The sequence below is a fragment of the Notamacropus eugenii genome, chromosome 1, assembly GCF_028372415.1.
Source record: "Notamacropus eugenii isolate mMacEug1 chromosome 1, mMacEug1.pri_v2, whole genome shotgun sequence".
NCBI classification, from domain to species: Eukaryota; Metazoa; Chordata; class Mammalia; order Diprotodontia; family Macropodidae; genus Notamacropus; species Notamacropus eugenii.
The window spans coordinates 399,334,320-399,351,915 of NC_092872.1; the positions used below are offsets into that span (position 1 = coordinate 399,334,320).

The 17,596-nt window shown below is 44.5% G+C and overlaps 1 protein-coding gene across 1 annotated transcript in view; it reads left to right on the forward strand.

Annotated features, from left to right (window-relative positions):
- Window positions 1–8,805: 8,805 nt before the first annotated feature.
- The window catches only part of WWC1 (WW and C2 domain containing 1), a 140,621-nt gene continuing 131,830 nt past the window's right edge, over window positions 8,806–17,596 (forward strand). Inside the window, exon 1 of the mRNA XM_072630917.1 lies at window positions 8,806–9,080. Coding sequence (XP_072487018.1) covers window positions 8,962–9,080 — 119 coding nt within the window. The 5' untranslated portion in view covers window positions 8,806–8,961. The remainder of the gene's footprint in view (window positions 9,081–17,596) is intronic.

Genomic DNA, 17,596 nt, shown 5'->3' on the forward strand with positions numbered 1-17,596 from the left:
ATGGCCTCTGAGCTTGCTGATGGGAAGCTGCAAATAACCTCCTGTCTGCCTAAAGTGTGAAGAAGGCACCTGGTCCTGTTTCTCTGGAGATCAGCATCTTCCCTGCAGGTGTAAAGGGCAGAGGTGACTTGGAGAACAGACAAGAATGCAGAAGAAACTAGCATCATTCTCCCTTAAAAGCACAGAAACTCCGAGAAGATCTAGCAGTAATCAATGATATAGGAGCCAGAGACTAAGGAGGTGATCTGGAGTTTCCTGAAGTAGAGAGGAGTCTTTGGCTGGCGGAAACATGTCCTTGGTGCGTGACAAATTAGGGAAATTTTCTAGGGTCCCATGTTTTTGGGGAAGGTACTAAATAGCCTTCCCCATGCCCCTAAAGATACCTTTCCTTCAACTGGTACAAAAAATGACCTAAGGATCATTCAGTGGTTTTTCAGTCGTGACCCCATAGAGGGTTTTCTTGGCAAAGACATTGGACTGGTTTGCTATTTCCTTCTCCAATTCATTTTATAGATAAGGAAGCAGAGGCAAACAGGGTTGAGTGACTTGCCCAAGGTCACACAGCTAGTAAGAATCTGAAGCCAGATTTGAACTTCAAAGATGAGTTTTCCTAACTCCAGTCCTGACTCTATCTACCACACCACCTAGCTGCTAAAGGGTAAGATACATACAATTTAATTAGAGTAATCTAAGTGCCTATTATTGAAAAGCAAAGATGGAGGGGTGGAGAGGAGAAAAAGAGGAGAGATACAAGCATAGACTAGATGTCCTCAGTGCGTTTCCAATCTAATAAAGAATATAAGATGATAAACAAAGACTTTTTTTCACTTTCCAAATGAAACCAATGAATCTTCCATAAATAGTAAGTACCCCTAGTGCATTTACAAGATCATTATATTTCTTCCCCAAATCTATTTACATGCAATTTTACAAGAACACGTCTATTGCACAAAGCAAGAACGCCTATAACCATGTACAGAAGCTAATCAGAGTTCTGAGGTGAGGTGCAATGGAAAGAACACTGAACATAAAGTTGAAATATGAGATTCAAACATGAGTTGTTCTGATTAATAGCTGTGTGACCTTGGGTGAGTTACTTCACTCCTCTGGGTTGTGGCTTTCTCCTCTGTAAGATGAAAAGGCTCAGACTACATGATATATGATCATTTGTCAGAGGCATCAAATACAATGGATACAGGCTTCTGATTCCTGGAATTGGAATCAGAAAGGCCTAGGTTCAAATCCCACCTCAGACTCATTAGTTGTGTGAACCTACTTGTGAACCTTCACTAACCACACTGAGCCTCAGTTTTCTCATTGGCAAAATGCAGAGAGTAATGGCATTTACCTCACAGGGCTGTTGATCAAATAGTCTGAGTTCTCATCCTACTCTGCCACCAATTGGTTACGTCATCTTAGAAAAGTCATTTATTGTTCCCGAAGGGATTGGACTATATGGTCCATAAGGTTTCTCTTTATGACTTGCATATTTTCTCTTCATAAAAGAATCAGGAAGCAGTTCAGCCTCTAGTCATGCATAATTAGTGGAAAGGAAAAAGCAACTTATTGGTTCAAACATGGGAAGCTAACTATATGGGTGTTATTGGAAATGCACAAGAGACATGAGCCAGGGAGGAACAGACACTGAGTAGGAGGGGAGAGGAGAAAACTCCCTAGCAGAGATTACTTCAGCTTCTGCTTTCTTGAGGAATGCAGATATTAACAGGAAATAGGCTATGGCTTGACAGATATATTCCATTATTTAAGCTTTCTCTTTTCTTTTCTCTGTCTTTCTCCACAAAATGTACTATCCTCCCCCAGGAACTCGATGAAATGTTTAAATGTGAAATGGCCTCTTCCCTGAAGCCCCAGGGTATGGACTTAAATCAGAATCCCCTTTAAAGGGACCAGACTGTGGGTGGAGACAGTGTAGAAAGAACCTTGGACACTGAAGGTCCGCATAGTGGATAGAGTCCTGGGCTGGGAGTTGAAAAGACCTGGATTCAGATGTTGCCTCTGATACCTGATGTCTGTGTAACCTTGGGTAAATCTCTCTGAGCCTTGGTTTCCTCATCTGTAAAGTGGAGTTTCCTGTAGTACTCACTTCACAAGGGTGCTGAGATGCTCAAATGAGATGATGATATGTGTAGAGAGCTTTGCAAACCTTAAAGCATGATACTTTTAGAGGTAGATCATAGATTTAGAGATTTAGAGCTGGAAGGGACCTTAGGGTCTCCTTAGTCCAACCTCCTGGTTTTACAGATGAGGAAACTGAGGCCCAGAGAGCTTATGTATGTTTCTCAAAGTCGTATACTTTTTTTTTTTTAAAGGCAGAGACCAGATTTGAGCTCACAACTTCTTGGTACAAATCCAACAATCTTTCTACTGCACATGTCAGTCTTGTATCATCTGTGCAGCCCATGGATAAGTCATTTTCCTTCTTTGAGGCTCAATTTCCTCACCTGTGAAATGGGTTCCTGAAAACTTACGCTACATCAGTGGATTTTGCTGGAAGCAAATGAGCTGGTGTTTGTTAAGTGAAGTACTTCTTAACAATAAAGTATTCTATCAATGTTAGGCATTGTCATTATTGTTGTTCTACACAGGCCAATTGATTGAAGTCATTCACCTTTCTCTGTTAACTGCCTTGTGAACAAATGGCGAAGGGCCAGACTGTTGCTTATTTCAAATGCTGACTTGTTCAATCTCTCCACCAACTCAGTGGGAAGGCAGGTAGACCTACCATGCAGAGGAGGAAGGAGGGGAGGGGCCACCAGCTCTCTCCTCCTGTCCAGATTCCTCCGGCTCAATCACCTGTGGAATGATGTCCAATGCTGCATATCATGTGGGCTGACCGGTTTCACCTTTCATCTCTTTCACGTAGTCCTGCAACAATGGTGCACAGGTTCACAGAATACCTAGTGATGATTCACACAGCCATCTTGTGGGTTCACAGGGCAGCAGCCAACCAGTCATCTGTTTCATTACCTCATGCTGTTCATTGCTTTTGATAACACAGGACTGCTTTGTAGTGAGGGAGGTGGAGAGCTAAGGAATGGTACCAGGAGAAATGGAGAGAAGAGTGATAATGAGTCAATTCTTGCGCCTCTCTTTCTCCCTCCCACCCCCATCCCATGATTCAGAAGGTAGACACCTTTGAAATAAATGGTATGGGCACCTAAAGGAAGGTTAACATTTGATGACTGCATTAGAAATACCCTTGTGTAACCTACCTTTCTGAGCACATTTCATATTACTCCATTTCATTCACTCTAATGTCAAACCAAACTGAATTTCTTGCTGTCATTCACCTAAAACATCACTCCATCTCCCATCCCTTTTTATCTATCCCCTTATGACCAGAATATACTCTGTCCTCACTTCCACTTCTTAGAATCCCTGGGCAAATCAATAAGCATTTATTAAGCATCTAAGTGCCAGATACTGAAAAGCAAAAGACAGTCCCTGCTCTCAAAGATCTCATGGTCAAAGTTGGTATATTTACAGATACCTGAGGCAGATATCTGTACTTAGAGAGAGTACTGAGCCTAAAATCAATAAAACAGTTCAAATCTGGTCTCAAAGACTAGTTGCGTGCAAGTCATTAACCTCTGTCTGCCTCAGTTGTCTCAACTCTAAAATGGGAATAATAGTACCTCCCTCCCACAGTGGTGATCCTCAGATGCCTGGAACATAGCTGATACATAATAAGTGTTTGGTTCCTTCCCTGTGTACAAACAAAATATAGACAGGATAAATTCTAGATAATCACAGAAGGAAGACACAATCATTGAAGGGGGGGCAGGAGATGCTCCTTGCCAAGGTGAGATCTTAGCATATTCCCAACGATGGGCTTGAAGGAAGTCAAAGGAGCCAGAAGATGGAAATGGAGGAGGGAGAGAATTCTTAGTTTTCTTTGAAGTTCAAAATTCAGCTCTAATGCCACTTCCTGTAGGAGACCTTTCCTGATTTCTCCAGCTGCCTATGCCTCCTCCCCTAAATCATGCTGTATTTATTTCATATCAAGATCTCCTGTATACGTATTGTCTCCTCCCTTCCCACCTCTTCTCTCCCACCCCCTAAACCCCCAAAAAAGCTCTCTGAGAGCAGGAGGTCTTTCTTTTTTTTCTTTTTATCCCTAGCATCTAGCCTAGGGTTTGGCACCTAGCAATAAATACTTCTTGATGGATTGATAATCAAAACTAACAAGAAAAACAGTCTGCTGCCAAACAAGACAAAGTAAAAATTACTTTTTTTAGTTTTTTCTCTTAGACTAGAACTCAGAGAACAAAATAGAGAAAAGAAAAACACATCATAAACTTAGAAAAAAGCATGTTATGTGCACAACAAAACATAAGAGGTTTCAAAATCTATAGCAATAAATTTTCATTTTAAGAAAACCTGTATGATAAACACTACATGTTGTTTTGAGAGCTGTCCATCTTTTCTTTGCTTCCTTGTAAGTTTTCTTTTGTTCTCTGTGCACTTTTTACTTTGTTCTTTTTCCCTCCTTCCTACCCTCCCCCCAGGCTACAATTAAGTGAGAATATATTTATGTATAGACATACACATATATATACATACATACATACATACATACGTATATAGACATCTACTTTCCCTAACGAATTCTACACTGGATCTTTATTTTTATGTTTGTGTGTATCTCTTATTTCCTATCCCTCCTGACTCCTCCAGTTTCCTTCTACTTCCTACCTTGCCCTCCTGTTACTTAACCTAGTAAAATGACTTGTGATGAGATTATTATATATGTGGTGGGAATATCAAAATCTCTAAGGAATTTAAATGGCAATGGAATGACACATGGCAGGCACAAGTAGGTGGTAGCATATTTCCAATGGTAACCTAAAGCAAGAAACAGTGTAAGGGGTATCACTGATGAATCACACACTGAGAAAAGGCAGTGGGCCAGTCAGGTGACAGGGATGGCATCTCGTGTAGAACCGACGACAAATGGATTGACTGACAGAACTCGACTGGTACCCATAAAATGTGAAAAGACCTAAAAAAGGCTTCTAGAAGCTAATCCTCTGTGAAGGATCTATGGAAGGATTTGGCACATATTTGTTAAGCATCTCCTACATGCCAGGAACTGTGATCTTATCTATGGAATATTCTCTCTAACATATTCCTGTATAACTTGCCTTTCTGGACCACAACCCATACAAGTCTGCCTATCCTGTCCTATTCTTGTTCATGTCCTCTGCTACATTCAACACACAATGTACATCCAACAATCTAGGAAAGAGAAACACAACACAGTCCCTGACCTCAGAAAGCTTACTGGAAGAACACAGATAGGATGAGACAAGATGTACTCTAATGTCCTTCCAGTCGTGATCTAAGGCATGGATGGGTAGATATTCATGAGGAGAGGGAGTAATCACATGGATAACATCACAGTTCTATTGAAGTATATTTCACACAAGCATTCAAAATTTTTAAAAATGAGGGAAAGGGTAGCACTTAGAAGTTTTGCTGTACTTAAAGGGACACAAAATCCTCTAGATATCTAGTAGACCTAAAGCATAAGCTATGTCTACTAGAATATGACCTATCAATTACTATCTAGTGAATCCCTTCATTTTTAGCCACTAACAATCAGAAGCAGTGGTTGAAAAATAAATCCTCTCCCCTTTGCAGAGTTGAGGGACAAGGGAGGTAGAATACTGTATGTCAGGCACAAGTGATGCATTGATTTGTTTCGCTGAAATATTGTTTTTTCCCTTGTTTAAATTTTATTAGTTGAGATGGCTCACTGGATAGGGGAGAGGGAGGGATTTCTTCAGAAATGATGACAGCAATAAAAATAAGGATAAAAACAAACAATTAGTAAAACTGATCATGGTCAAGCCAATTGGATATTGCTCAAATATTCGGATGGATCTGTGATCTTCCAATAATGTATATATCATACCCCATTCATGCCATTCTGATCCACATCCATCCATCCATTCACCACTAGTCGTCCATTCAGCGTGCTGGGAACCTTTCTCTCTTTCTATGGACATCCTAAAGAAATATAATACTGCAGTACAGGGACTGTCCAACAAGATATTTTATCTTCTTATTCTCTTGTGCTTTTTTTTCATTTTATTTCACTTTTTTTCATTTGTAGAATGAGGACATCTGTAGTACCTATCTCAGAGGACAGTTGTGTTGTTGTGAAACTAGAATGTGATTAGGGTGTTCCAAAACTGTTAACACAGTTTTAGGCTATTAAGTGTGTGAGTATGTATATGCTTTAATACTTTACAAATCTTTAAAGTATCATATTAATATTAATTCTTATTTTACCATGTCTCTCTTCTTTATATTCTTGTTCCATCTGTCTATATAATAATAATAACAATAATTAACATTTAACATTTATATAGCCTTTTAAAAAATTCATTTTGTCATCATGACAACCTTGGAAGGTAGACGCTATTATTATCCCCATTTTACAAATTCAGGAATGAGGCAGATAAAGGTTAAGTCACTTGACCAGGATCACACAACTATTAACTATCTAAGGCAGGATCTGATTGTTTTTGAAAAGACAGGTTTGGAAGTGAATGGAAGGGACAGAGGAACGATTGTCCCCCAGAGAGAATTGATATATGTCTGTGGGATCTTGGGAGAACTTTGAACTGTTTAGGATGTACTTTGTATATTCCACCTTAGAGTTTGATATCTGTTGTCCTGTCACATTTTGGGAAGGGCTTCAGCCAATAGAATCAGGCTTTTGTGATATTAAAAAACACTTTGAGAAGGGGAGAGAGAGAGAGGGAGAGAGGGAGAGAGAGAGACAGAGAGAGAGAGAGAGAGAGAGAAAGAGAGAAAGAAAGAGAGTGTTCCACAGTGGGAAAAGCTGAAGGACAAGGGTAGATTTAGAGTTTATCAGACCTAGGTTGGAATCCCATCTCTACCATTTACCGTGGTGGTCTTGGGCAAGACATTTTGTCTCTAGGTTTCAGTTTCTTCATCTAACTGATCCCTTCTACCACTAAATCCATGATCCTGTTGACATATGAGTCAAATGTAGGGGATAGGTTTGGTATAGTGGGAACATCTTGTAGACATGAGAGACCCTGAAACGAATGTTAGATTCATTCCTTCCCTCAATTCATGTTGACTGAGAGATCACAAAGAGTTGAGTACTAGGTGACTGAAGAAATAGAGAACAGGCCTCAGCCCCTTACCATCTAACACGTCAGGATAAGAGATCCCGAAATAAAATGGCTATTGTTAGTCAGTAACATGAATATCACACAAGATATGTGTGAACACGAAGCCATTTCCGTACTTTCAGTTTATTAAGGAAGGCCACCTGAAAGATGTGAAACAAGAGAGCTTTCTGAAATACAAAGAAAAGGGAAGAGAGGACAGGAAGAGTTGGAAAAAGTTGTTGGGTTAGGGGAACCCAGTGAATGGCCCACAGATAGTTTAGCAGGGGTGGGGGACCTTCGGCCTCGAGGCCACTTGTGGCCCTCTAGGTCCTCAAGGGCGACCCTTTGACTGACTCCGAAGGTTCCCCACCCCTGGATGAGAGGAACAGACTGATAAAGCAAGGGCAGAATCTGACAAAACACCATTGGATTATAGGGTAGAACTAGAAGAGAACTCGGAAGCCCTAGTCCTGATTCACAGAAGAGAAAGCTCAGGCTCAGAGAGGTTAAGCCGTTTGTCCACTGTCACACGGGGGAAGGATTTTAATCCAGGCTCTCTGATTCATTTTCACGAATGCTAGAATTTCTCCGTGTGGGGACTGACTACTTTTACATGGTAGGTGGTAAAGGTAGGACAGCGCTGGCCAAGTTTGCCACAAGGCAGGAGGAGTGAGGATGGCATGTGGGGAAAACTGGATTTCGTGGAAGCGCATCCAGATGTGTAGTCTAGACGACTGCAGTCACAGGCTCAGACACCAAGCCAGGACAAGGGAAGCCTTGCTTGCAGCTTCTCTCACTTATCTAGATGAAGAAAGTGGAGGACAGAGCCAAGGCTAATGAGGTCAATTCCAGCCCGAGGGTTGGCCCCCACATGAAGGTCGGCCCCGGAGGTCTCGCCATGTGGCCCAAGTCCCAAAGAACTAGGCCAGTGACCCCAGGGCTAGAGCCCCACGGGTCCTGGCACCCGGCTTGGCTGGGGAGCCAAGGGAACCCAGGCGTCCTGCGCCCCGCCTCCCGGCTCGCTGTTTCCGGGGCAGCGCGGTTACCTGCATTACCGCGGCAGCACCTGGCGGAGGCGGGGGCAGAGGGAGAGTCGCTGCCGTGACCGCCGCAGAAACCGGAGGAGGGCAGCGAGGCGGGAGAGCCGCGCGGAGGACGGCAGCCCGGAGGACAGGCAGCCCGGAGCCCGGAGTGCCCGGGGCGGCTGGCGCCCGCTCTCAGCTCCGGCGCTAGCGCCCGCGCCCGCTCCGCGCGGCCGGAGCCGGGGAGCCCGCGGCTGGCGAGCGGCTCCCTCCTCCCCTCCGCACCCCCGCCCCGCTCCACTTCCACACGCGCGCACGCTCTGCACCGCTTCGCCTGCCGGGGAGCCGAGCGGCACATGGGCGAGGGAGGCAGAGGACTGCGGTGAGCAGAGAGCGAGGAGGCGGAGCGGAGCCCCGGGCCGGGCCGGGGCCGCAGGGCCGAATGGACAGCGCCGCAGCCCGCACCCGTTAGCGCCGCCCCCTCCCGGTCCCCCCTCGGCGCCCCGTGCCCGCGTGCCGGTGCCGGCTGCGCCCCGGCCAGCCCGGCCTCAGCCCGCCCCCGCCCCCCGCCCCCGCCGCCCCGGGCTGTGCCGCAGGAGCGGGCGCGCTGCCCTTGGGCCGGAGCCACCGCGGCCGCCGCTCCCCCCGCCGCGCCCGGCCATGGGGCCCCCGCTGCTGCATGGGCCCGAACAGCCCCGCCGGCGCCGCTGAGCCCCGGGCCCCCCCAGCCGGGAGCTGCATGGGGGAGCGCGGACCGGCTCGGGAAGATGCCGAGGAAGGAGCTGCCCCTGCCGGAGGGCTGGGAGGAGGCCCGGGACTTTGATGGCAAGGTTTACTACATCGACCACACCAGTCGCACTACCAGCTGGATCGACCCGCGGGACAGGTAGGACGTGGGAGGCGGCGGGAGAATCGCCCTCCCTCCGCCCTGGGGGCCCTCCCGGTGGCACCCCTCCTGCCCCCTCCAGTCCCACTCGGTGGGGGAAGGGGAGGAGGCCGCCCGAGGGTGGGGTGACTCGAGGCTGGGGTATCCGAGGGGCAGGTGTCAGACTTCCTTTTCGCAGAGCACCCTAGAGCTGCAGGAGACTTCAGGGATCAGCCAGCCCAGCCCTTTCTTTTATCGATAAGATTGGTGCCTTTAAAAATGTGCTTTGATGTTTTGGCGGGTGCCTGTATTGGGGGCGGGGGCGGGGCAGGGCTTCCACCATCTTCTTGGCCAAGCACCTGCTCCTGAGAGCCCTCCCTGGTTTCCCAAGACTTAGGGGATGCTCAGATGTCTGGGGTGGCTACTGACAATTTCCAGTGAAGGGGAAAACTCCGCTTCCCTCCTGCAGAGGAACTCTTCCACCTTAAGAGTTGAAAGGGGTCACTGTTGGGGGGTCTTAACTGTCCTAGACCTCGCGGAGGCCACTCACTTCACAAGCTTTTACACACACTCCTCCCATCTTCCAGACGGTAGGGCAAGGAGCTTCTTCCTACAAGGAAACATCAGTGAGTGCACCTGTTTGAACTACAGGGCCTTTTCTCGGAAAGTAACTAGTTGTTGTTCAAGAATGCCCCCACCAGTCTTGTCCCATTATTTTCCCCTGCCCCCAGAACTACCTGAGCAAGTAAAAAGGTAAGACTTGGAGAAAAAAAGGAGAGATTGGACAGACTAGATGTCCTTAGGAATACAACAGGGCCTTTTAGAGCTAGAGTTTCTAAAGAGTGTGGTTCCCCAACATCTGGGAAATATGAGTGTTTGGAGGAGTGGGGCCTAGGAAAAAGTCAGTACCCAGAGGAAGTAGATGGATAAGGTATAGGTCTGGAAGGTGGTAAGGACTAAGAGAATACAAGGGAAAAGCAGGGATTGAGTCAGTAAAGAAGCCTTAGGCCTTAGGGAGCTGAGGTCTGTGCAGTTATCACACACTCAAGTGGCCATCAAAGGCTCCCATAAAGGAATTGGGGGGGGGGCAGGGGTATGGGGAGGCAACCAGTGAGCTGAAAGGAAGCAGAAATGACAGGAAGATGAGTGAGAGGGGAGGCTATGAGGGAGGGTGGGGAAACCCAGATAGCCTGCAACCTGGGCTGAGCAGCTTGGCTCACCAAGAATGTCACAGCTACTTGGAAGCTGTTATAATGTTAATGGAGGTGAGAGGCCTCTCTTGTACCCATTGTGACCATTTCCTCCTCCTCCTCTTTCTTCCCACTCTAGAACTTCTCACCCCATGCTTTTGCACTAGAAGGAGCAGGGATATATATGTCCTGGCCCTGGTGGGAACAATAATTCCCTCCTCCTCCGAGCAACACTCGGTGCTTATTTTTCTAAGGAGATATTTGTAAAGTGCTTGGAACAGTGTCTGACGCATAATAAGCGCTTAATAAAGTGCCTATTCTCTTACGTTCCCCTTTTTTGCTAAAAGGCAGATGATGAGAAGGCCCAAGGGGCTGCCCCTTCACTGTTCCCCACTTCTGAGAGTCCTGGCCAATCAGTGCGTTTTGGGTTCCAATTTCTCCAAAGTGGTCTTTGAAAGTATCCAATATGAAATGCCCTATCTACCTTTGGTATTATGGTCTACAAAGTACTAAGACCCATGGAGATGATATAGGTTGGATCCCTCATAGCTGGTATGAGTGCCCTGTGGCATTTAGGTACCTATAAAATGAAGTCCCTAGAAAGTCAGCTGAAAGGGGAAGGCACCAGGAATCCAAGACTCGATACTCTTTCACTGATGGCTATCCTGATGAATCCTTGCTCATTTCTTTCTTCTTAGCTTTCATAAGATCATAGGATCATAAATTTAGAACTGGAAGTCCTAAAGAGGTTAGGTGACTTGTCCAGGGTCACACAGCTAGTAAGTGTCTAAGAGAAGATCTGAACCCTGCTCTTCTGACTCCAAGTCCAATACTCTATTCACTGCCTCATGCTAGAAATTTGATATTTATTTCAAGTTCTATAGGATTCCTGATATAGAACTAGAAAGAACCTTAGACACCATCCAGCCCAACCCCCTCATTTTACAGATGAGAAGACTGAGGCCCAAGAGAGGTTAAATAACTTTTACGAGGTCACATAGGCCCTCTGATACCAGAGTCAGTACTCATTCCACTGTACCATACTGCATGGTCACACATACCAGTGACCCTGTTCTAGAATCATCAGACAGATCAGCTGTGCCCTCAGACTTTTCTTGCCATGGCCTCTCAGAAGAAGCCAAGGGCTCAAGATCTCAGAAACTTTCTTTTCCCCTGCCCACTTCTCAAAGGGAACCCTCTCCAGATCCACCTAAGCATCCACATGTATGTTCCTGGGTTTCCAGGGCATTGGGAATCCCTAAAGATTCAAACCCTAGTTGCTGCCCCTCCTTCTACACAAATATAAATATGCTCATTTGTTGAGGGGTTAAACTGGATAATCTCAAACTCTCTTCCAATTCTAACATCCTATTAGTTCTATAATCTCCACCCCTTGGAGGCCCTGATACAAAACATTTCCTCTGGCAGACTAGCCCCCTTGCTGATATGGATTGCTCAGTATTATGAGATGGAATTGGGTCTTATGATTTTTTGTGTAGATTCTAAGGATGCTGGCTTTAAGAATTTGGAATTGTGTTGATTCTGAATGTCATCTGATTTGGGAATGTGTGGAATTTAGGGAAGTAGTGTAGGGCAGGAGAAAGAACGCTACTTCTGAAGTCAGAAGTTGTTGTTGAGTCATTTCAGTCATGTCTGACTTTCTTTGTGACCCCATTTTGGAGTTTTCTTGGCAAAGATATTGAAGTGGTTTGCCGTTTCCTTCTCCAGCCCATTTTATCAATGAGAAACTGAGGCAAACAGGGTTAAGTGACTTGCACAGGGTCACACAGCAGAGGCCAGATTTGAACTTAGGAAGATGAGTCTGCTTGACTCCAGGCCTGTTATTCTATCCATTACCCCATCTGGCTGCCCTTGGAGTCAGAAGACCTGAGTTCAAATCCCACCTTTGGCATTTACTTCTTAGGTGACTTTGGACGAGTCACCTAACCTCAGTACATTTGTACAGTTTGTACAAATGTACATTAATACATCTGTAAAATGATGAGGGTTGGACTACAAAGCTACTGAGGACTCTTCCAGCTCTAAATCTGTGATCCTGTGATATGGGGGTGGGGTGGGGCAAGATACAATGGAAAGAGCATTGGTTCTGGGGTCAGAGGATCTGAATTTAAACCCTTCCCTGTGTGACTGGGACAGTCATTTTTACTTTCTTAGGCCTCAAGTTTCCTTATGTATAAAATGAGGGGGCTGGACTAGATGAAATCTCTTCCAACTCTAGGTCTCTTATCCTTTGACCTTTTCCTGATGACTTGCTTACCAGCAACTGTGTTCTAGTAGTGTATGCTATAGACAAATTACTTCCCCTTTCTGACTCTTCAGTTTCCTCACATGTAAAAAGAAAGGCTTTTGTGGTGGATGGGAAAGAATACTGGATTTGGAGTAAAAAGATCCAAAAAGATCCCAGCATTACCACTCAGCCATCTACATGAACTGGCACGTCATCTCGTGGCCTCAGTTTCCTCATCTGTAAAATGGACTGGGAAGAAGCTGGGCTAGATGCTTTCCAAGGTCCCTTCACAAAAGACTATAGTCTTTTAGTGATCAATGATTGCCCCCCCCCCCCCCCCTTTGCATTCCCTGCACCTAGCATAATGCCTTGCACACAGTAAGCATTTAATAAATGGTTGTCAAATTCTAGCTCTAGATTGAGGCTTCTATGGTGAAGTGACTCTAAGGGCTCTTCTAGCTTTAAAATTCTATGCTCTTCTAAGAATTCTGCATCTCTGCAGACCTCCTGACACTGAGGCTGGATGGAAGGTGAAGGGCTGTGGGGAGGAGGAGGCGGCGTGACTCCAACTTTAACAAAGCTAAATGCAGTACAGTTCCTTCTTAGAGGGGGTAAGATCCTGCCAAGGTAATTACATGTCTAAAACTAGTTAATGCTTTAAAACAAGATGATTTTCTTTTCTTCTCTGGCAATTGTATTTTTTTTTGCCCTGGCTTTTTCCTTACTCGATTAAAAGATGCCCACACATCCCTCCATCTAGGGAAGTTATGTAGAATGATCGTTTATTTAGTCAGAAAAGTAATTTCTTAGCCATGGTGGAGAGAACAGACTCTCCAGTTACCAACTCGAAAGAATGTCTTGGCACATTCCTCCCTCTGGGGGTAAAGCTGTTTTGTGTGCTGTCCTGCGGATGGAGGGAGGCTGCTGGGGGTAGGGAATCCGATTTAAGGCTTCCCTTTCACTAGGGGAGTTGAAGAGCAGCCAGGCAGCCAGGCCTGCCAGCTTTTCCCCTTCACTGAGAGGAAGACTGGGAGGTTGAAATTCCTGCAAATGGTTGTCCGAACAACCTTAGAGAGCCAAATGTGCAGCTTGCATTCCCTGCCCACTGGGCTAAAGGCTCCGACGTTACCACAAGTCACCATTGATGAAAGGATCAAGCCCAGGAACCTGATGGGTCATCTGGGACCAGGTTCTGCCAGCCTGATATTCACAGGGCCCAGGAGCAGTTCTCATCTTGCAGAATAACTCTGCCTTCTTCAGAGAGGAAACAAGGACCAGACCAGGGTTACCTGGCACTACATTGTAGTGGGGGAAAAAGCATTGACAAGGCACTTAGAAGATCTTGGTTCAAGTCTTGGCCCTAGTACGAAATAGCTGTGTGACTTTGGACAACTCACTTAACATTGACCTTCAGTTTTCTCATATGTTAAAAATAAAAGGTGAGGGCAGTAAATGGCTTCTAAAGTCCCTTCTATCTCTCAAAGTCTTTGGTATATATAGTTTAGTGAAGTTCAGGAACATTTATAGGTTATCATTCTCTAAGAAAAAGTGGATCATTTGTGCAAGCTCTACTAGGAAACCCTAGTCCTATTCTAACTAAATATTCCTATGCTTTAGAAAAAAATTTCAAGTGGGGGTTGGGGGGATGTGCCAGGTCCTCTCTGTATCCTGTTTGACGGAAAAATAGAGGTTCAGTTGTGCCTCAGTTTCCTTATATGTAAAATGGAGATAATAATAGCACCTACCTTCCAGGGTCATTGTGATGATCGAATGAGATAATCGTTGTAAACCGCTTAGCACAGTGCCTTGTGTATAGTAAGCACTATATAAATGTTAGCTATCATCTTCATCATCATCATTAATGAGATAATTTTTGGCAGTGTCTACCTAATTCTGCCATGATATAGGATAGGGTACATGTGGCCTTCTAGGTTCTTGGGTGTAAGCCTTTTGACTGAGTCCATGTTTTACACATACATATTTACAATAAAAGTATCTTTTTATTAAGGGGAATTTGTTCTGTGAAGTTTGGATTCAGTCAAAGGGCCACACTTGATGACCTAGGGGGCCTTAAGGCCAAAGTTTCCCCACCCCTAGGATTGGCAATCCAAAAATCATTCCAGTGTTATCTATCAGGAACCAAGGCTTCCTTCCCAATGATTGCTCATTTGATGATAGGGCTATATAGACTTTCAATTCTTGATTATCCAGTTTCAATTAAGTTAGAAACTATATCAATGCACAGATACCGTACTGTTCAGCTTTGTGGGCCTAAGGAACTTTTGCCATGGAAAACAATTCTACAGACTCCTTCAACTGAATGAGCATGGTTTTAATTATTCTTGCCCATTCTCACTGTCCCAGATCAAGTTGATCATAGAGTAAGACTAATTCTAATTCACCTAAATCAGCTGAGGGGGTGTATGGTCTCTACCTGCCTACTTTCTCCTAACAAATTGAGCTTGTTTCTCCTATTTTTATTGTCACAGTTGGAGTGTTCTTTGACTCTTTTTGACCGTATAGACAAGAAGTTCTATCAAAGCAAACAATTTTAGGGCCTTTTGGGATTGGGTCTGCTTTGGATTAGTAAGTCATATATGGGTCCAGGGAGGGAGTGGGGAGTGGAAACTGATTTATAGAACAGGCCTAGGAATCTTGGTAAAAGTTGCATCTAAGCAACTTTGTCTTGAGACTTCCTCTATAGTCTAATGACTAGAACTCTGCTAAAAAGAGAATACAGTTTCATATCTGAATGTGACTCTCACATCCAGCAGTTTAGAATTAGAAAAACCCTCATGGTAAAGTGCTGCATGGACAGTCTGTGTGTTCAAACTCACTTCCAAGGCATTTGGATGAAATGTCAGGCCCTGATGTCAGGCCCTGCTGAGCCTAACCTAGTTAAGTTTTGTAAGTCACAGCATAGCTAACTGACACCATCTTTGTCTCCTCCTCCATTTCCCCCAAATACACCTAGCAAAAGAGCTGGTTTCCATTTCTCTGGGAGCCCAGGTAGCTGTGAGAGAAACACTGTCCTTCTGAAGAGGACCGAGTCAGGTTACTTCTTAGGAGTCCCTAGTTACAGGGAAGATTGGAATGCCTCTTGGGGGTCTCAGGTGCTTGTAAAAAAGGAAAGGGATACATTAAGCAGGGGCTGCAGGAGAGCTTTGACTATGGGAAGCACTTATCTTGTGCGAGTGGCTTTTTCAGGTATGACTTAATGGTGCACTAGGGATGGGGGCTCTCTGTCTCAGTGGCCAACAGGCACTACTTGCCTGCCTTTCATTTAGAACTTCCAGCAAAGCAGAGCTTCGTTGAAAGTGCTTGCAAAATTAAATCCATTTCATTTGGAGAAGTAGCTCAGAAAGTCTCCTGGGGCAGAGATCTGACTCTAACATGAGCATCTTCATGTGAAAGAGAAGTTGTCGATCAAGTGGCCGATCTGGCTCCAGTCTTCCTGCAGCAGGCCAGCTCACTAAACCCTGAGACTGACAAGCCATCTTATATCTGAGACTATATCTTGAATATAGGGAAACCCCCTCCCCAAAAATTTCCTGATCCCCCTCTCTCAGTTCATAGTATAATAGGATCACAGATTTAGAGCTGAAAAGATCCTTAGAAACCATTTATCCCAACCTCGTTATTTTACAAATGATGAAACTGAGAGCGCATATGATTTACCAGGGGTCACATAACTACTGTCTGTGACATAATTTGAACTCATGGCTTTCTAACTCCAGGTCCAGAGCTCTATTCTCTACACCACACTGAGTCCCTTTTTCCTTTAATATGAGGTAAAAGGATGGAAAACCAGGAAACTGAATACAGTGGCAATTTTGTTCTTTAACCTTTGACAGAGGGTTATTATGTCTCATACTCTATGCAAGAAACATTCCTGAGGGAATACCTCACTTGTTGTGCATTCTACCAGGGGAAGAAAGCAAACCTGAAAGTGGGGGCTGGGGAGCCCAGGAGAGAATCACAAGGAGGAGGGGGTGAAAAATGCAGGAGATTGCAGTTTTCCTCAGCTATCTCCTCTACCATGGGTATCTCACTGTTTGGGAGAAAAGGAACATTAAAGTTTCAGATGTCTGTCAGAGAAAATGAACTCAAGCTTAAGTTTGTCTTCTATGGTCAGCCATAGAAAAGGATAACAAAACTGCATCAAGATTAGGGACACCTTTTTGTGAGCTTCCCTTCCCCCCTTCCACCTTTCCTATTCATCGCTAGCAGAGGGAATAGTAGCTAAGCACAGCTTCAGACTTTCCCAAGTGGGTTGCCTTGCAGGTGCTCTGCCATGATTGGGCCTCAGCAGCACATTGGGGGACATTGTGTTTCCCTAGTCCTGACTCACAGCCCATTGGGAGTTACTTGGTAGATTTGTCCTTGGGAACCACCCTGGAGATCCGTGTTCTGGCTTGGGAGATGGAGGAAGATACCTGAAGACAAGCAGAATTAGGAGAAAAATTTACCTGATAACCACAATAATGTAAATGAAAACCACATTGAAAGATTTCAGAATTGAGCCATCGATAAAATATTAAAAACACAGAGGAGAACAGAAGGAAATATCAGAGGAGGACAAGACAGGCAGGGCAGTTTTATTACTGTCATGTTAAGTTTAATACATACTTAGAAAAAAACTTGTGTTACAAAAGCTGTTTCTTGCACAATTTTTTTTTTGTTTGCTAAGTTCATAATATATAATGTTCATAATATAGAATTTACATATATAGTTCATAATATAATTGTTATATATGAATATAATATATAAATATTATGTTATAGTGAACTTAACAAGCATTCTCTATTATGAACTATTATATTATAAATAATAAATAAATAATTGTTCATAATAGTATAAAAAAAGACTTCAGAGCTCTGATCAAGGTAGTAACCAACTATGACTGCAAAGGACTGGTAGTGAAGGATGCCTACCTCCTCTTAGCAGAAAGGGGGTGGACTGAGTTATAAAATGTAGAATACACTGTCAGACATGGTCAACGTATTGATTTGTTCCATTTAACTTCTTGGTTACAAGAGTTCTGTTGAGGGGAGAGAGAAAGAGCAGCGATATTTAAAAATACTGTCAATAAAATGTT